This window comes from Diadema setosum, chromosome 8 (assembly GCF_964275005.1).
Source record: "Diadema setosum chromosome 8, eeDiaSeto1, whole genome shotgun sequence".
Lineage (NCBI taxonomy): Eukaryota > Metazoa > Echinodermata > Echinoidea > Diadematoida > Diadematidae > Diadema > Diadema setosum.
This window is the reverse complement of record NC_092692.1, coordinates 18,232,661-18,253,929: the sequence shown is the minus strand read 5'-3', so window position 1 is coordinate 18,253,929 and position 21,269 is coordinate 18,232,661. Positions and strand designations below refer to the sequence as shown.

Below are 21,269 nucleotides of genomic sequence, written 5' to 3'. Positions count from 1 at the left end.
CCAGGGGAACACAGAAAGAACATATTTGATAACTTGAGTATATCAGAGCTCATACCATATGTTATTGGGAAGTTTCACTTTTGTTCAATAATAAATTTATTGTTCACATGCTGTTTGATTCTGTCTAGAATAAAAAAATACAGGCTCAGTCAGAAGTCATTCATATATATGTATGTGTTAAAAATTTAATTTTATTTCAAGACAAACACTTTTGAAAAACTATCATTCATTTGTCACTCTCATGCCTGGACCTCTTAGCACAGAAATAACTTGCTTTCACTATGTAATTGAGATAGCCCTGAAATATGTGACTCATTTCAAATCAATTATAGATGTATCTGTACTTATGCAGGTGAATCCTATTATACCAAACAGGAATACAACAAGATTTTGTTGATACAACAGGATTTTATCAGTAAGACTGCCATTATTTCCTGTATTTACTTTACCTAATTTAACAAGATTTTATTTTAACAAGAAAACACATGCAGTCCTGACCATCTTGATGTAAAAGGCTTCACCTGAACATTACAATATTTTATCAGATTTTCAGCTCTGTCTAAAGTTGTGTTTTCCATGTAAACGTTAGATGTTATTTCTAATAGGAAACATACTTTTGACCACTTCAACCCTCAAATACTGATGACAGTTTCAGTATGTCTTTCTTTGTTTTAGGTAAATGAATGTATGTGTACATTGACAAAGAAATGACTTCATTTAGTATGCTTTTCAGGCTAATCAAGTCCTCCATTATAAATAAGTTCAATGATGAAGACAACCAAAGTACACATGTATTGGTAATAATAAGTCCAGTATGTCTAATCAGAAGCAGGAGTGTGAAGTCATTCTCTGGATGTGTGGAATTTGCCACCATGGATAGGTCCTACTTTCACAACCACAATTCCACAGAACATTGAAGATTTCCACTTTGAATTAGAACATTGAAGATTTACCACAATGAACTCAAAATTTAACAAACTTGTAGTCATATCACAGTCCAGCAAATTGCGTAATGTTGTTCATCACCCCCCAAAAAATCACGTTATTCTGGACTAGATGGTTATTCCTCTATGTTTGGCATGAGATACAGGGTCCCTGCTTAATCCCAAAATACAGTTACATGGATAGTGTGTATTGCAACATAGCATGAAAGCAGATATCAAGACTTAAATATCAGTCTATTTGGACAGAAATATAAATATTCTTATCAATTCAACTTTTCAAAAATAAATATAACAACAAATCTGAAATTTTTACACAGATTTTACCAGTCAAGCTTGGATCATATTGTGAAGATGATGTACACTATTCAAAGAAAATTCCTTTAACATGCTTAAAATAACAGCAATTACATGGTTGTGTATCAGTAAGATAGGTTAATTTAGTCATACTGTCAAATGTGTCAAATCGTTTCGGGGGGGGGGGGGGGGTGAAAATACCTGTACACATTCATTCAACCACAAGTGGGTATTTGAGAACTTCGTTTTTGTTTTGTTTTGTTCTTTGAGGGGGATTCAGTCATATCGTCAATTGTGTCAAATTATGTCGCCAAATTATTATGTCACTGAATTAGGTGCAGGGGGGGGGGGGCAAATACATATACACATTTAACGGCATGAGGGCATTTGAGAACCTTGTTTTTTTGTTTTGTTTTTTGTTTATAATTGCTTGATGCACTGTTAGTAAAATCACATCACTTTTGCTGATAGGCCACCTACTTTTTCACCAAGAAACTAGCCAACACCACTGTCCATAATGAAAATCTAGACAGTGTGGAAACACATTCATTTGCTGTTATCATGGCTCGTTATATCAATGTATTCTTGTAATTTAACTATGCTCACTTCTTATCAAAGAAAAAGGCATTCATCATAGAATACCACAGTGATGATGTTACAGTCTTTTGCTATAGCTCAGTGCTGGTTCCGAAGAAGATATCCTTGCACAAGGCTCTAGGCAGTGGTTTGGAATCAGGTACAAGCATAATTTAATTGCAACCTTGGTGTTTACAGATGTTCGGGCTTCATGAGGTTGTTTAGAACCAGTTTCCATGGCGATGAGTAGCTATGAAGTCACACTTTGGTACACTATAACAAGAAACCTAGAGCCAGAAGATTTTGTCACATGACAAAACCATTACAGCGCCCCCAGTGGTGAGAGGCAGAAAATTTTTATTGCAATCCCTGCAAACTCTGGTTGCCACGGAGAATGTTGTCATCAACTCTCCAGCATCTTCGTGCCCTCTCCTATGTGATGCACTGTCTCTGAGTCCGCTCCATCCCCTTTCTGGTCAAAGAGGTTGAAGATGACATTGAGCCTGGCTAGATGCGGGTTGCTCTCCTGAAGCTTCCTGACCCACTCATTGAGGGTTTCCATGGAGCCGTTGTTCGTCATGCAGAGAGCATACACATTGCCTTCCATTGGGGCTGGAGGCAACTCGCCTTGAAAAAGAAGAAAAAGGACATAAAAGAAGCAAGCACAGACTTACAAAAATTGTACTTTATGTATATGCACTTAATATTCCATACCTAAAAACATAAATACACCTGGTGTATCCAATACCAGTGACAGATATACACAGAGAGCCTGGCCAACTACTGACAATGGGTGCCATGTCGTTGCCCAGCACAGTGCATTAGAGGAATAGTGTGTACACTCAAACATCACAATTAGAGCAAAGTAGAGCGCCGTCAACAATGGGCACTGCATCTGAGCTCAGTTTACACATGCAGGGTTAAATTCGGTAACAGCATGCATTATGGCGTCTGAAGATCATGGGACCAGCTATTGCCAATCAAAGGCTTCACAGCTCTTAAAGGTAGGGGATACCTTTTACAGACCTCCCAAAATGCAGCAAAACATTAAATACGAACCTCAGGGGACTTGTTTAGGCCACCGCTGAGAAATTTGGAAGTCAACAGTTATCTACAATTTGAATAATGCACAAAACTCAACTACTCAGTAGTTCTGTGTGTCAGCCACACTTAAGCCTTTTTGTTGCAGTCTTCTGTATTTTTTATCTATAAACACAAATCGAAAAGTATAAGAGCTGATGTAATAACATATAAAGTGTGTGGCAAGAATGTATATAGAAATGTTTGTAAGTTTTGATGAACTTTCTTCACAAAATATACATGATGGACACACATGCAGTGCATGGGTCTGCAAAGGTAGCCTAGTAATGTACTGGAATTTACGGTGAGCCCCGAAAAAATTCAATTCAAAATCTAACGGTCAATAAAAATGTACTAAATGTTACCTTCCACTTTCAATACTTTATGGGAGTTTCTAAAATGATACTCTCTTCAACATACCACTGTATTTATACAACTCTTCATTTAAGGCATGCAAATGGGATTCCCTACCTTTAAGCTGAAAACCGAATTTGGCAAGACTCTTTCTATTATATAGCACTGCCTAATATGGCTCTGTTTCTCATACAGACACTAGTGCAACGGATTTTCCACCAAAGTAACCTTCATTCATTGTGACAGCATCTATTCTTTTTTCATTGAACAACAAGGTTGAAATTGTAAGTTTTGTCAAGCATAATTATGGACATCACACTTCATTTAATTTCACTAATTCTGCACATAACGACAAAATTAACATTTAATCATTCTTTTTTTTTTTTTTTTGGGGGGGGGGGGGGGGGCTTCCTTCCTCTTGTGAATTCAGAAGAGGAACACAGGGGATAAACCTACCTTGTTTAACAAAGAAAAGGGTCCTGTTTGCTTCTTCCAGTAGTTGGTTTGTGAAGATAAAATTCTGAATAATCAGTAATAAATGATTCCATGCCAATGAAAATATCACACCAAAAATTAAAACGGAGCCAGTTAATTCCAATGAGTGTTTGAATTTTGGTAGCTACTTCCTACCTCTGTCATATATGGGGTCATACAGGTCTAGTGGGTCGGCCCTCAGCACGTAGTAAGTCTGCTTGTGGGTCCGCAGCCACAGAGTGTAGGGCCCTTCCACGAAGAGTGGTCGGTAGACCTGGTGCTGGGCCAGCTCCTCCTGCTGGTCTGGACTCTGTACACTGGCAATGAAGTCCCGGCCCTGGAACTCTGAAAAGTCGTGGTCTTTCGTGGTGACCGACATCTCAAGAGATCCATCCACCTGTGACAACAGAATAATTTCCCAAATACGATTACAAAATGACACCTCAACATGATGCGCATACCATTGCTGAATGAAATTGTATTAATTATTGGTAATGTGAGTTGCAGCTTGATAAATGCTAAACATGACAACACATTGCACATGAACACACAGGGACATACAGAACAGTGGCCAATTGGATAACTTCATTACTGTATACGCCATATATTTCACGAGTCTAGATTTTCGTGAATCAGGAATTCCCGACGATTTCGCGAGTGGTTAAATTCGCGATTGTGGAGTCCTGTACTGAATGGAGATTTATGTACACGCGTACGTCACATAACATCGGGAATAGAGTCGATATTTTCGCGTGTCTTTAATTTCGCGAATAGCACCCGACTCGCGAAATTCGCGAAAATAAAAACCTCGCGAAATATTCGACGTATACAGTATTTGGTGCACACACACTGCAACACATAATTTATATGTAATACACTCTTCCCTCCATCCATCAGACAGATGGCATTATACCATACACATTCTGATTGAGACACAGTTTACTGAATATGATCCCTACTTATACTTCAGCCAATTCAATATGACTTAAAGGAGACCTCCTGACGATTTTCAGACTTTTATATTTGAACAACTTTAAATTAGTTATACTGAGGACAAAGTTTCAGAATATATGGTAATTGGGATGAAAAATAATATTTTCAAAATTTAGAACAAATTGCAATGAACAAGGATGATGACATGGCAGAGTCACCATAAGACTGCATGAGTTGGGGCTCAAGGAAGCAGAACAAAAGAAGAAGGCATGCATAGATTATACACAGGTGAACTCGCAAGCAAGTGGTATTGTAATGAAATTACACTGCTACATTTCTGAAATATATGAACCTCTATGTCATCATCCTTGTTCAAAGTAATTTGTTTAAGTTTTTTCAAAGTATTGTTTCTCTGCTAAAGAACCACAATAAATTCCAGAAATCAATACATGGAGTTGTCGATTTATGTACTACATGATGTGAAATTATGAAAATTGTCTGGAATGTGCTTTTAAACTCCTGTCCACTTTGCAGGACTCTACGTTGAATTTCCTGTGGTGCAGATGATCACTCTGAGACTATGCCTTGACAGTGCACTGCTAAACAAAGTCTAAATGAAAATGGTCAAAAAGGAAGGACTCCAAGAAAAGAACACTTACACTAAAGACTGAGAAGTTTGCTTCATATTCTGATATCCTCTTGAGGCCCAGCTCACAGAGTTTGATGGGGTCAGTGGGCATCTCCTTTGGTAGAGGGAAGGGGTTGATGTTGCGGAACTTGGGGAACCAGTACATGAGGCGCTGGTACTTCCTGACGGGGTGTGCCTTCTTGCCAAAAACGCTGATCAGGATTTCCTTGGTTTCATTATTTGGCAAAACAGCTGGAACAGAAGTTTTACAGGAAAAAAAAAATACCTGAAGTGCAACTTGTCATCAGAAATTAGAATTGGAAGCATTAAATAGAATATGAGGACAATTGTGAGAACCAAAAGCAATGAGCAAGGTGAGACATGGAACAAAGTGAGAAAACATTTCATGCTTTGGAATACCAGTACACAAAACAGAGTTAGTCCATAATGATTGTTTGTTATATCATAATAATCAAGACTAAGTTCAATGAAACAATGTGAATTATCAACACAAATTGTACCAGGCTACATTTAAAGCCTATTGGGTGAGCACACATCTTTGTTTAATGGATTCCCTCCTCTTTTTACACATACGCGATAAGCTTTTACTTATTCAATTTGTACATTTAGTTAAGGTAGAATACATACATATGAGCAATACCGGAAAATGTCTAAAATGCAGTTTCAGTTAATACTGTCAACTAAAATTCCAGCACTTGACAAATTATGAAATCAGGAAATTTGTGTTTTTCAAGTCTTTACGATTACAGATTGTATAACTTTCCATAGGACTGTTTTGGGAAATTGTACATCATCACTTAATTAACAAGAATAAGAATAAGAATTAACAAGTGCGCATTAAACCCTGAAAATATGTTTCAACCACACACAGTCTACTATTCCCCGATATCTTTCATGACTATACCACCCTCAACTCAAGGTTATCTCTTACCATTATCCTCCATCTGCTGCAAAACCTTGATGCCACACGTCTGTTGCTCAGGATAATGGTTAAACATATTCTGATAGGCATTGCGTGCCACATATTTGTCCTTGGGGAAGACGTCCAGGAGGCGATTGTATGCATCAATGTCTTTCTCCACTCCAAACAGCTTCATGTACCTCAAGGCGGTCTCTATGAATTGGACATGACCCCTGCGTCTCTTGTCCAGCTCAGTGAAAGTCTGTACGATGTCCTTGAAGGCTTCCTTGTTCCTTGTCTGCTGTGAGCCCTCCTCAAAGAGTGACTTGGACAGAACAAGGGCGTTCCGCTGCAAACGGGAGATGCCAGCTCCAGTAGGCATGTCATTTTCTTGATGACAATGTGTGCATGTGTGAATTGATGAGATTCCACTGATCTAGTGTGAGACACCACAGATGTGACAATGAAAGTAAGCTTATCAAATTTAGGAAAACATCAAAATCATCTTATCTTTCAACCTTTTCCTTCTCAATAAAAACTTCCTTTTAAATCATATCAGGAAAAAAAAATGAATAGCTTTTATTCAGGCATACAAAATTTCATAACCAACACAAATAATGTACACTGGGTATTCAAAGTTTTAATAGTTAAAAAGTACCTGGGATATTATTGTTTGTTGATTTACTATTTGTTGATAGAAAATAGTACAAATCCCTTTACAGTTCTGTTACGGTACAAACTGTGTGGTCTTCTGAGATTTAGATTCATTGCCTATAAAAATACTCTGAGAAGAACAAGCTCCATTTTCTCCTTTCAAACATATACGCAACCTAGAGTGAAGGCATACTGGTGGTGCCGAACTACGATGAGATAGAACCTGTTTATGATCACTTCCTTGTGTTAATGTTAAAAGGATAAAGGCTGGTGACTCTACAATTGAGACAAATGTATTTACCATTTGTTGACAAAGTCTTTCACTTACCTGTGAGGCAAATTGATACTGCTTTCTGAATGTGTACAAGGAGTATTTCCCAGAGTGAATTATACTCTTCTTGCTTGCCAGTCTTGATGTTGTCTGTAACAGAAGTCTGCCAAGTGACGCCATTTTTCACTGCAACCATATGATATGAAAGATAAAACAAATCATAGATACATAATGAAAATCAATCAATGAAAAATAAGGTCTATAGAGGATTCCAGAATTCTAGGGTATTTAATTCTGGAATCCTAGTACTAGTATAGCCATAGGGTTTATACTAGGCCTAATGTTCCTCCTACAGTGTGAAAATACCATGACCAATTCATATTGAACCTCATCAAAAGTGTTGCCCTCTTTGAGACGGTTGGACGAGAGTAAAAAAGTATAATTCTATGGGATGTTTAAAGGAACTCCTTCCTATATGAAGAAGAAATGTCATGTCATGATAATGTTCAAAACCATGAGCATTTACACTTTTTACAGAAAATTGTGAGCTTGCAAAAATTAAGGATACAAAATGGGGATGATATATTTATACACCATAAAGCATATTGCCAATGATTCGACCATTTCCATGATTAGACCACTCTTACGAATATAAAGGTAAGTGCATTCTCTTGAAGTTCACAAATAAAAAATGGAGCAAAATCAAGTGCTAAATTCAAACTATGCAACTACCTTCACACGTGTTCTGAAGAGCACAACAATGGGCCATGTCGCCCGAACTCCGAAATCATTGCCGCGACCCTCCCAGGGTCAGCTCGCATAAGCAGTTCAAGGTTATTTTAACAGATACCAGTAAGTAAAGTTGCATAGCAAAACATATAGACTTATATCATTCCAAGTTTCAAAGTTACTGGATCGTTCATGTGCATTGATTGTGTACAGCGTGTACACCTACAGCCACGGTGGCAGCAGTTTCTGAGATAACTTGTGCATTTGCGCGCTATTTATATTTGCATACCACCCGTGCCAGGATTTGCGATATTCGCCATGGTTCGGCTGCAATGTAGGCACGTTGAATCTGTGTGTATGTGAATGCAAATCTCTCGCACAGAGTGAAGTATAGTATGATTGAGGGTACCACCTATCAGCACCCTAAGGATTTGCAACTATAATATTTAAAAAGTATAAAACGAATTCGCCTAAGTTTTGCCTCGAATATGTCGTAAATACTGCAGTTTCGAATCCCGTGACCGTTCTGCTCATTCTGAATCTCCATTGTAAAATAATGCTATTTTAGTGCGTGCGATGCATTTTATTTGCGCAGCTTATAAGGGTACCTCACGATCGGCACCCCCTCCCTCCATAGGTAATACATGTGAATTTCACAGCCATGCGTCGTTACAGAGCAGATGTGTGATTGAACCATGTCTAGTTTGGTTTGTTAGTCCGTTTATGAGTTTGTTTTTCGTCTCTTCATTGTTATTATTTTCACAGCTAATGGCGCTTAATCCCATGCGTGCCTTTTCGTTCTATGCGCAAACAGCCATGATACGTAGGGTGCCGATGTCAAGGTACCCTGCTGATACGTGGTACCCTGGGCCTGGCCTTACCATACCGCCGGCACCGCACTCTCATAGTGCGATGTATAAAGCTCTCATCTGCGCATGGTAGAATCATGGCACGCACGCTGATCGATTCATAGGCGGTGTACGGCGGTACGTCGCGAACTTGAAGCATGGGCATATGGGGTAGAATGATGAGCTCAGGCGTTGGAACGATGGGTGCAGTGCATGCAAGCAGGCATTCAAATCATCGTGATCATGCTCTCTAAATTGCTTCTGCAATTTAGGCGGTCGAAAAATGGGCAACTTGCTTTACTTCTTCCCTGAAAATAACCAGCTCATAGTCATAGTAAATACATTGACATTGTATTATTTAAATAGTCCAATACCCCTCTTTAATTAAGTATTGAAAACACCCAATACTAGATTCTAAATATTGTGTCTACTAAATCAAATATCAGCAAAATCATTAAATTTACCCGAAGGCGTGGTACCGTACTAAATCAATCACCTAATAAACGATCCAACCAACATAGATTAAGAGATTAACATGTTATTTTGTGTCCTGTTTATTGTGAATATCTTGCCCTTAAATAGATAGGCTAATTTGCAACCCTTACTTCACTCAAATTGGCTAAATCATGAATTTAACAAAACTATTGCAATGATGGTCTCTCTCAGTCTCATCACACATCACCGGATTCACAATACTAGTGTACAAATACAATATACACTGGGAGTCGCTCGCGCTCTTCTCCCTAGCAAAACAACGTTTGTGAATTATTTAGTCACGTTCTTCTGTGATCCTCACACAATAAGTAATAGATGGGGCTAAAGGAAAGTTTAAAGTCGAATCATCTCATTGGCAGCGAAGCCAGTTCTTTCACAGAAAAGAAAGGGGTGTTACTGTTACTTACCAGGTCTCTAGAATAATACCAGCACATAGGACCCTACATGGAAACAAGTTTTCTAGACTGCTGCACACAGGAAAACCACGAAAAGCCTCATGCCATGGTCTTTGACATCCGCAAGTGAGGGTTGACTCGTGTGTCTTCGGGAGCGCTAGTTGAGGTCGTCGACTGAGTTTGACTGTACTTGTACTGCCCACACTGCGCAGCATAGCAGCCAGCGTGTATGAGAAAGGCGCCGCCCGGTATGGTACCATGGGTTCGCGACGGGATAAATGCAATGGTGTGGCGTGTGTGTGGTCGGGTTTGAATACCAGTTGTGGGTATTCCCCATTCTCATCCAGTGCAGTTGTATTGTGCAGTTACTGTGAGTTAGTTCTGTACTGCTAGCAGTGGGCCAGGTACAATTTACTACCCAGATAATAAGAAGGGACAGTATACTAGTGATATCAGAAGATTGTTGTAGGACAGCAGAAAAGTTGATTTGTGAGATTAAAATAAAAAGGATGGCAACCATTGTCAATGAAACAGGTGAACGTGCTCAAGAAAGGCATCAACATAAACGGAAGCACCATAACCAAGAAGAGGAGAGAGAACAGGATTCAAAGTCCCCAAAGAAGCAGAAACTTCAAGATGTAGATGATCGCCCGGCCATCAAAGACAAGAAAGTACCAATCAAACCTTTCCCAGTCAAGCCCATCCACAGGTTTCAGTCTCGCTTCCCATTCTTTCGGGAGCCAACTGAGATTGGCCACTTCTCTCTGGATGAAGCCCGCCGTGTGCATTGCGATGCAAGACTCCTCAAAGTCTACACTCCTCCAAAGGACCCAAGGAAGACTCACTTTGACCTGAGAAAGGGTTACAAGGAATTCATCAAGAGAGATGACGATGATAAAGAACGACTGAACAATCTGACGACTTGGATGTTGAGGAAGAGGAGTGTGATATCCAGGCGAAGAGAATCTCAAGAAACATCGGGTGCAGAGGAAAAGACGAATGAGGAAGGACAAATGGAAAGGTATAACTTCCTGGTTGGTATGAAATGAGTAGCAGCACTTGGAGGGTATGAGCACCTGCAGGGCTACCATTGCAACCTTGAGTGAGAGTTCAGAGTGAGACACTGTGACGAAGGAGCAGAGGGAGTGATGGGGGGGGGGGGAGGAGGGTGGAGAGATGTAATACTTTTACTTAAGTTGTAATTATAACATCATCAAATGGTGCAGTCTGCATCTTAGTCATTTTAAATTAGCACATCTCTACACAAGGCAGGTGTGCCTGTTGAAAAAAATCTTGAACCTTTCTTTGGCTTGGGCATATTGAATATTTGGAATATCGATGAGTTGGGGACTTTCTTTTTCTATCTTTTTTTTTTTTTTCATGAGGACCGGGGTTCATCACGAGAGTTCACGTATCACAGTGCAACGGTTACAATTGGGTGAATTTTGTGAGAGGTTGCAGTCCCACATCTGCCAGTGCCATGCCCATACTCGTGGTCTCTACTAAAATTCTTTACTAAGCTGTTAAACTGTGCGTGCATCTTTTAAAGGATTCCTGAATAAAAAAATAACAACAACAAAAAAACAATACTTTCAAAACTGAAAAATCTGTTGCATGAAATGTGGCACACTTAATTGGATGGCATGATAGCCTACCTGGTATCAAGTGAAAATATTTTAAAAGATTAGTGTACATATATTAGACCTGACAATAATAGTTTTATCTGTATATGAAGTTGCATGAGAATTCTTATTCATTGTGATCGTACATCAAATTACACAATTTTTTTAAAATGAAAGAAATGATTGCTGCCCTCTCACACTGAATTTCTGGTAAGTAGGCCTAAGGGTTGTTCACAAAGGCATGGTGTGATATCAGATAATTCCAAGTACTAATTGTATAGCAGAGTGTGGCAAAAGTCCAGATACACATGTAGTTAGAGTGGTGAAGTGGTAGATTGCCTCTTCAAATTCTTGACTGGGCATGCTTGCATACAAACCTGTACCATTTACAATTACCCTCCATACACACTGTAGGCCTATTTGCTGTGTGGTGCCCAACTATTTTGTGGTATTTGCCATGTCACATGTCATATGCAAAATAGCACAGACCTACATTATAAAGTAAAGTGTGTTGTTGCTGTACATCTACACATCTTGATACTGATGCCATGCTCTCTTCCCTTACTAATTTTCCCTTTTATTTTTATTTTTTTGCATCAGGTTAAAGGCTGACTTTGTTATGTGGAGAGGTCACATGACCAAGTTTCTCTGCACCCCGTATGAGAATCGAGAGGGTTGGGCCATGGCTGTGACCCTTTTCAGAGGCACGTACTACATCAGCGAAGTGGAGACGGAAGAGAACAGGAGACGCCGCAAAGAGATGTCGGAGAAGGAAAATGAAATGTCGTACTGGGGATACAAGTTTGAGCAGTATGTGACAAGTGGTAATTCAGTTCTTTTTCTAAAGTTCAGTAACAAGAAAGTAATGCACCAAGTTGAAGGCAAATGTATTAAAAAAAAACAACAACAAGAGTGGAACATTGGCATTGTGCTGTGGCCCCTGAATGGCTTTATTCTTTCTTTCTTTTTACATAGGATACAAAACCCTATAGTAATGAAGCACAATACCAAGACAAAAAAAAAACTAAAGTTTTTTAAATGTGAATTTATGTTCTTTGATATTGATTATCATTCAAAATGGAAGCACGATGAATAATAGTTTTCATTTTCAGTGCTTACTTCTGAGGGTATTTATTTTCCTCTTCTTCTTCTTCTTCTTCTTCTTCCTCCTCTTCTTCTTCTTCTTCTTCTTCTTCTTCTTCTTCTTCTTCTTCATCTTCTTCTTTCAAGTGAGCTGTTCCTTGTTTGAAACCTTATCAGACCCAGAGTTGCATGCATATTTTCACAGGGAGACTCTCTTGAAAATTTTAGAGAATATATAAAAGCCTCCCTAATTTTGAAAATTTAATGTTTCCAGCCCAGTATATCAGTGTGTGCTAATTTGATAAAATAATCAGTCAATTCTTGATAGAATACTGAATAAAATCCTGCACATAATGAGTACAGAGTAGTGTAGTATGTTGTTATGGGTGTCATTTGTAAATTCCAATTATGGTGTACTCTAATTAAAACACTTTTCAAGCCACAGAGAAGTGACTCTGTGCACCAAACATTAATTATCAAGTCTTTTAATTTTAGTAGGGTTATTTTGGTGGGAGTAAACCTCCGTAAGCTGACATCAACAATACTTATGCATTATGGCTGAAAGCTTACATTCAGGATGAGTGTGATTTCAATTATCCCACAGATGACGGAAAGACGGCCTCTGTTGATACCTCAAAGCCTGTGAACAGCAACGAGGCGTTCTGTTCTGTGATTCAGACCAGGCTGGGCTCTCACTCTTTGATCTACAGTGGAGAAGTGGACTGTAGAATCAACCGACCTGGCGCCAAGTCACCAGCAAACTACGTGGAGCTCAAGACATCCAGAATATGGTACACACACAACAATGAGAGGAACTTCTACAGGTAGGAGGATATCAGCGATGGTGGTAGTTTTACATCCACATACGTGGAACTGATTATGTAATTATTTGTCATATGTACAAATTACACTGTATATTTATTTGTAATGCCAGGATTTCAAATAGGTGTATGTTTATATCAGCACTGTCTGTGAAGATGAAAGTATGCTGACTACCACACAATCATTGTCTTTCTTGTTAAAAAAAAAAGAACAAAAAACAAAGGAACCACTAAACCAACAAATAGCTAAAACAAACTGGCAAACTAACAACCAACCCCAGAAAGTGGCCGGAGATGGAAATGACAGTGGCAACTATTGCAAGTTCCAGTATGTTTCATGAGAAAAAAATATTTGGGTGACAAATTCTAAACAGTTTCAACTCTGAATGCTGTAAAATCATATTAGGAATGATTTGAACACAAACAACATTGTAATATGCTGGGAAACAGATCTTATCTATTCAACATGGTTTTTATTTTTCTGCATTTATGTGTTATATATCCTTTTCATCTCTTCTTTCAACACAGATTCAAGCTGATTAAATGGTGGGCGCAGTCCTTTCTTGTTGGCATCCCGGAGGTTATCTGTGGCTTCCGAGATGACGACGGTGTGGTGCATCGTCTGGAGTCATTTAGGACGTTTGACATGCCCGACAGTGCTCGTGTGAGTTTGATTTCTAGTAACGAGATGCTGCCTTGCACACACTCTCCAAATCCTATAGCACACTGATGTGCACCATGTCATGTGGCTCAGTTGGTAGCACTCTGCCTCAAAATCAAATGAACGGGGTCCAATGCCCATGAAGTCTTGCTGAGCTGTGTTGCGTGTACTTATTCAGTCCCCTCAAATATTGAGAGGCAAAACACTTTGTCCTTTGGGTAGTACATTCAGTGGAGGTCCCGTGTCCGAGAGAGTCACAAACTACACATATAAAAGATCTCGCTTCTTTCATTCATCACAAAGAGCAATGTGCTAACCTGGTGAGTTGTCCCACCCACCTACCCAGAGCAGAAGTATGAACAGTATTGGTATCGATTCATTAAAGACCAGATAGATAGTAAAGAAGTGGTCGATTTTACGTAATGCGCTGAGTTACACTCAGTTTTTTGTCTGGTCTCATTGTACCCACAGGGAGCTTGGGATGGTGCAGTTTGCTTCAACTTTGCTGACCAACTGCTGTCTTACGTCAAAGAAATTGTTACAATTGACAACCCAAGGTAAGAGAAGAGAGTTGACAATGACAGTGACCCTTGACACCCTGCCCCCCCCCCCCCCCCCCCGACCTGCAATCAGTAGTTGACCACTGGTCAATGTATGCAAAACCAATTGCAGAGCTCATAGTTCAGACTTGTTATGTGTGAATCGAGTCATGAAAACTACGTAGTAAAGATGATTTATGTGTGAAATATATGATAATATCATTTATGAACGTAATGTATATATGTGTTTGATTTTGTCTCTGTGTGTTTGTATAATGCACTCACCACACATACATCCATCACTGACCTCAAATACATTCTCCTTGTGTGGTTTCAGGGTGGCCTACATGCTGGAGAGGGCCCCGGGGTCATCAGAAGTGACCTGTGTCCTCCACGAGGATGGGACGGAACAGTTCCTCACGGAGGAGTTCATCTCGTCCTTCAGGTAGCAGGGCAGCATCCGGGAGAAAGGCCATCATCATCTGACGCCGGCTGTCAGTCTACATATGAGAGTTCTTCCCTTAAAGGGATCGTATAGTTTTGGTTGAGACCTAACTTCAGGTTTCTAACATTTTTTGGTGAGATAATTAGAAACCTCTTATGAAATATGAAAGAGCATGTAATTCCATGAGGAAGTCAATGTTTATTTGATGAAAATTGGTTTTGAAATGGCTGAGATATCCAAAACAGAGCAATTCTAATAAAGTGTGGGACCCACACTTTATTACGAAAGCTTTGTTTTACTTTGTTTTTGGATGTTTCGATCATTCCAAACCCGATTTTCATCAAATAAACTTTGAATTCCTCTTAAAATGGTATGCTCTGTACTATTTCATAAGTGTTTTCTTGGTATCTTGCAAATACTTAAAAGCCCAATTCTCATCTCCACCAATACTGTACTATCCCTTTAACCCTTTCTGTGCTCCAAATACCAATTGGCACAGAAAACCCCATAGCGTTGTACACACAGTCTGGAGTCCCTGGGACAGAGAGGATTATTGCTGCAACCATGAGGAAGTGGGCATACCCGGTGTTTGCTAGGTTGGGACAAATTCTGCAGCATTGCAGAACTACCAACCATGACCCTGTACCATTCCACCACACTGCCACTTTGATACATGTACTGCCCTTTTGTCTTGGGATGAAACTTGTGTGAGTGAATTCATGTACAGTAGACTCCCATTATAACGAAATCCTTGGGGCCAGCAGTTTTCTTTTGTTATATCAAGTTCCATTATAACTGAACAACTAAACAATAAAAATACATAGAGCTGATAATTTTGCAGCCTAAATTTCTACTTCGGTGTAACCGGAATTTCAATCATTATAAACGTGTTCGTTAGAACAGGCGTGCACTGTACCAGTAATTGGCAGACCGCAGAGGCAGATGCCAGTGAAATGTGTCGGTCATAAGTATAAAGATGCATTCATAGAAGTGATGTGCCTTGCAGCTACTAGTACCTGTTTTCCAGCAATTTGATATCAATGTGATAAAACAATTAATGAGAGAATGCATGTAAAATCTCAAACAGTGCTAGAGCAATGGCAGCATGATTTTGTTCAGCTCAAGTTTGTTGATTTTGTTGTGAAACACATTTACTCCTCACTAAAATTACAACCGATGTTGCAGTGGACCTGAGGATATGTCATATGATAATGTAGTAGATGTAGTCTATGGTACCGAGTATTAGTCAGAGGTAGTAGCAATTACTTGCACATTTTAATGATCCTAGAGCACAAACTGGTGCATGAACGCTGGAAATAGGTAGATGCCGTTACCGCAGAACTGAATTCATGGTCACAATATAATACAGTTAGCTCTTCAAACTGTGTACTCCATACATGTGTGTTTCAAGTGTAATATTTCGCGAAATTGTCATTGTCTGTGCACCACCAGTGCTGGAGTTCAGAGTAGTTTCATGAGCTAATCTGCTCTTAAAATGTTTGGTAAATCTTTTACTAATGGTGTGTTTGGTATGTCAGTAAAAGTTGTCAAAGTAAATCAACTCCACATACCACATAAGTTGACAGCACATATGTCAGATAATCGGCAAAGTCGATAAAACTTACAACTCCCAATTGCATTTAAAGGGATGGTTTAGTTTTGGCTGAGATGGACCTTCTGGTTTCCAACTTTTTTGTGAGATAATGAAAAACCTTTAAATGAAATATGAAAGAACATACAGAACTAAGAGGAATTCAGACTTTATTTGATGAAAATTGGTTTTGAAATGGCTGAGATATCCCAAAACAAAGAGGTCTTACTGAAAGATGGGACCCACCTTTCTATTACTTTGTTTTTACCCTGCTTTTTGGATATCTAAGCCTTTTCAAGAGTGATTTCAATCAAGTAGACTTTGAATTTGTCATAGAATTGTATGCTCTTTAATATTTTATAAGTGATTTCTTACATGTATCTCACAAAAAGTTGATTAAAATCTGAATCCCCTATCACGACCAAAAACCATACCATTCCATGTGTGTTATTCCTCTGTACACACCCAAGTCAAATGTCACCTAAGTCGATGTCTTTCCTCAGTCTTCTCAAGATGACTTATGCAGAGATGACTGAACATACATTATTATCCCTCATAAAAGATAGCATGTAAATACATCAGATCTTAGAAATCTATTGTATATATTATTGAATTTGAAAATTTGAGAGACATCATGAAGAATGTCAATTATTTAGTTGAATGAGAGAGAAAGATACATGCGTACATGTATGTGAGAAATATTTGCTATCCATATCTGTAGGAGCTGATTACCGCATGAGTGAGCCTGGTGCTGTATCCCATGTGGTGTGACTTTATATAGGCCTACATAGTGCCATATTCCTTTGAAGAATCTAGTTGTTTCATGTTTTAAATACATGTAGTACATGTTTGGTGGTGGTGGTGGTGGTGGTGGTGGTGGTGTGTGTGTGTGTGTGTGTGTGTGTGTGTGTGCATGTGTGTGTGCATTGCATGTTTATTCTGGGAGCTTGAGGTTAGGGTGGATGGTAGGAACAAGTTAGATTTGGAAACATGGATTATATTTTGACTACACACTGACTTCATTCTGTAGTAAGGACCCAGCATCACCAGATATTGTACATTTGTTTCCAGGTAATGGTTGTACAATTTCATTTTCATTTATCTGTTCTATACACATTCAAGTACTTGTATACAAATGGAGAGTTTGTTTGCAAAAACCGATTAGTCCATTTTTAACGATTTTGAGTTATGGTCTCTGTCATAAAGTACAAAATAATACCTTTTAAATGATATATTGGTCACTACATATAAAGGTATATTTTTGAAGTTATGGTCAAAAGAAGCACAAATTTTCTTATTATTCTCTTTATTTTTCTTGACCTTTAATCGCAAATATCTCCATTTGGCAAATATGGACTTATCAGTTTTTGCAAACAAACTCTTCAAATGCATATCATTTATGCAATAAATTTTCATTGAATGAAATTGAATAAAGATAATAATTACTGTAAACGAAAAGAAGGTCGTGTTCTTTGAGAAGAATTTTCAGCTGTTTGATGTGTTTTGAAGGAAAGTGGCTGGAGTAAGTTGCAGTATTCATTTTCATGTGTAACATGCTGAACTTTTAGTTTAAAGACTGAAATACACTATGACTGTAAAGTGTGAGATGTGGAGTGATGGTGAGAGTGTTGATAGGTTGATAGAGTGTAAGAATGAGTATCAGGACGTTGAAATATTTTAGTTATGGATTTTATACATTGTGTGTGCCTTAAATGTCTCAAATTACATACAGGTATTATGGCCTTAAGCTGAAATTACCTTGGTAAGTCAGTTTTGAAAGACAATGCCAAGGGATGGTCCTTGTATAGCTTTCAAATGATTTCTTCCATGCCGAGACTAGTTAGTAAATAAACCTGTATATACTATTGTCCGGTATTTACTGCATGAACAAAGTTTTCTGTCTTCCAAGCTCATCTGTTCCACAAAGGTACAGTCAACCTTGCTTACTTCGACCTCACATAAGTCGAATAATCGCCCAATTTAAAGGTCTTTTCAAGTCCTCTTCTTTTTATATTCTATTGATTTTAATCCCTCATAAGTTGAACCTATTTCTTTAGTCCAAATAGATTCGACTTAGGCGAGGTTGACTGTATATCTTCTGTCACTGTGCACTTACAGATCTTCTCCCAGAGCTGTGCACACTTCTGCTAAACCAAACCAAGAGCTTGGCTTAGTATTAATATCATCTCTATTTGTTCTGGTTTCAATCATATATTGCTCTTGACATTAACCAATGAGGATGTTGTTTACCGGTTACATTTACAGTTGATCTAGTCAGTAATATTTAGTACTTTATCTGTTCCCCTTCCCTTTATGTTCCCTTTATTAGTTACCACTAAAACAAATCATATCTGTAATGTTATTTTACCATGAAATGACAATACAGATGCTTGAGATACATTTTCACTAATTGAGTTCCTATGTGCACAGACTTGGAAAGAAAAGAAAACAGTTGAGCTGCAGGGGAAGCATGAGCTTGATAATCTTCAAAAAGCAAGGAAAATGTTTTATTTTTTTAGTTGGTTTTTGTTTAATGAAAATATCAAGGAAACTTAAACAAGTAAATTTGACCAAAATGAACATGTATTTTTTTTTTTTGTTGTTTCTGGTTTTGCTCAATTATTGTCTTAGAACAATGTGCATCTTAATCTCTTCTATTATCCCTTTCATTTTGTATTTCTCCCCATCTCCCTTTCCCTATCTTTATCTTGAAAAAAGAAAGAAAGAAACAAACTGAAGCATTGCAAAATAAAACACAAACATACAAAGAATCCTTTCAGAAATACACACCTCCTGGTCATTGCAGAGTGGGTGCCGAAGAAAGAACATGTAGGTCCAATGGTACAATCATGGAGCTAGTATACTAGTACAATGATGTATCATGAGATCATGTTTATTTAAATTTGTTATTGATTTATCGTGTAACCAAGTTATTGTCAAAGTCAATTTATTCATCTCTTCTTTCACCTATGAGTACATTCATTCATAAATATGTCTTGTTATGTGTACAGCAGAATAAGCACATTACTGCTTTATTTATTTATGTCCCACAAATTACCATTTTCACACACACACACACACATAAACATACTTTTTCTATATTTATCCATAAATATATAAATAAATGAATAGTTATAATATTTACAATAGAGGAATGCATTAAATGCCAATTGCCTTGATTTTAATTAAAATCAAGGCAATTGGTATAAATATATATTTATATCATATTATTTAAGACGGTGTGACCGCCGTTGTATACTTCTTGTTTTTCGCTGATATGATACCTGATGGATATATAAATCCAGTTTCATGGCCCCACCGGTGTTTTATACATCTCATTTTTTTTCCCCATTCTCTCTTCTTTTCCGGTATTTTCTCTGCCTAGTCTTACTAATTAGACCCGCATAGCAAGATTCTCATTGTAAACTTACCTAACATTTCAGACCTGCTATACGATTTTGATTAGTATGAGTTACTTCATCATCACCATCACATATTAAATATTAAATTTTCGATACATATTATAAATCAGAAGAGTGTATCATCTTGTTGGTAGTGCTCTTACGTTAGATAGTTTATGTGCGCATTCCCATCGATTACAACCGTTTACATGTTTACACGCGACTGAGGAGTACTCCAACTAGTCCTAGGGCAGCCATCAACACGATGTCTATGTGATCGGTCGGCGAGCATGACCATGATCATGATCCGGTCCTGACCTGGGAAGTAGATAAAATCCTTCTGTACTCTTTTTGGTGTATGGTTGAGGGGTCTAGATATCGCGCACGAAAATTTGAAATGCTCTTATAATAGAAGTTATTCCATAATCGTACCTGAATTTCTCAGTGAATATCACGAAAATGCAGAAAAATCACCTCCCAGAATCTCCTGATGATACGATGACGGAGTAGTGCGCTGTCGCCGTTTGTATGTCGGACTTTTTTTTATGCGTTCAATTTCTCGGGGTATGTAAAGATCGCGCAGCTGCCCTCTGTAGTTTCATGCGTGAAAGTGTCTGCCCCTCTGCGGCTGTAACGTGCTCCGGCTTTCGTAGAATATTTTTTCACTTGATATTAAATTTGTCCCTGTTAAGCAACAGCAGTTTTACCTAACTTGTGTATCCTGGTACTCAGTATATTATTGTTATCATTATTATATGTGTTATTATTATTATTATTATTATTATTATTATTATTATTATTACTATTATTATCATTATTACTATTATCATTATTACTATTAATTATCACCACCACCATCATCGATCATCATAATCATCATCATCATTATCATTTTCATTATTATTATCACTTCCACCACCATCATCATTTTATCATTCTTATTATCATTATTTTTATCATTGATATTTTCATAATCGTTAATGATTTTCAATTATAAAGTTTTCTTACAATATTTCTAATCACTTTAACCAATAATATACAAGTAATATAAAATGGAAAAAAGTAAAATATGAACATATGTTTTGTGTGTGTGTGTGTGTGTGTGTGTGTGTGTGTTGTGTGTGTGCTTATACCCATTCGTCACCCTCTCATTTTCGTCACCCATTTGTCACACTCTCATCTAATTTGTTTTCTTCAGTATCATTATGGTTATGGCCCTCTCCTGTCACAAATATATCACAAGTTAGCGCAATGGAAATCACAAGCAAATTCAAATTGAAATCACACTTCAAGTTCCATAGACTTAAATATTTATTCCTTTGTAATATTATAATCGTTGTGTTAAAATTTGACTTAAAACAATATTTATTAACAGTATTTCAGCGTAGCTGGCAGTATACATTGTTCTTGTGTATGATGACGTCACGTGGTAAACGATCGATCGAACAAATTACGAATTCTATCGACTACGAACGAGACAAGCGAGACGACACGTCTAGGCTACAACAT

The 21,269-nt window shown here is 38.0% G+C and overlaps 2 protein-coding genes across 2 annotated transcripts; one reads left to right on the top strand and one right to left on the bottom strand.

Moving 5' to 3' along the window:
• Nucleotides 1-1,654: 1,654 nt before the first annotated feature.
• LOC140231857 (evolutionarily conserved signaling intermediate in Toll pathway, mitochondrial-like) lies at nucleotides 1,655-9,750 on the bottom strand. The gene is made up of 6 exons (XM_072312008.1): nucleotides 9,610-9,750; nucleotides 7,188-7,316; nucleotides 6,236-6,641; nucleotides 5,315-5,535; nucleotides 3,879-4,119; nucleotides 1,655-2,441 (listed from the first exon to the last, which is right to left on the bottom strand). The coding sequence occupies exons 2-6, from the start codon at nucleotides 7,308-7,310 to the stop codon at nucleotides 2,218-2,220; spliced, it is 1,215 nt and encodes a 404-aa protein (XP_072168109.1). The 5' UTR covers nucleotides 7,311-7,316; nucleotides 9,610-9,750; the 3' UTR covers nucleotides 1,655-2,217.
• Nucleotides 9,751-10,104: 354 nt separating this feature from the next.
• On the top strand, nucleotides 10,105-14,875 carry LOC140231992 (decapping and exoribonuclease protein-like). The gene is made up of 6 exons (XM_072312144.1): nucleotides 10,105-10,618; nucleotides 11,820-12,043; nucleotides 12,907-13,126; nucleotides 13,652-13,787; nucleotides 14,256-14,341; nucleotides 14,661-14,875. The coding sequence occupies exons 1-6, from the start codon at nucleotides 10,107-10,109 to the stop codon at nucleotides 14,770-14,772; spliced, it is 1,290 nt and encodes a 429-aa protein (XP_072168245.1). The 5' UTR covers nucleotides 10,105-10,106; the 3' UTR covers nucleotides 14,773-14,875.
• The last annotated feature ends 6,394 nt before the right edge of the window (nucleotides 14,876-21,269 follow it).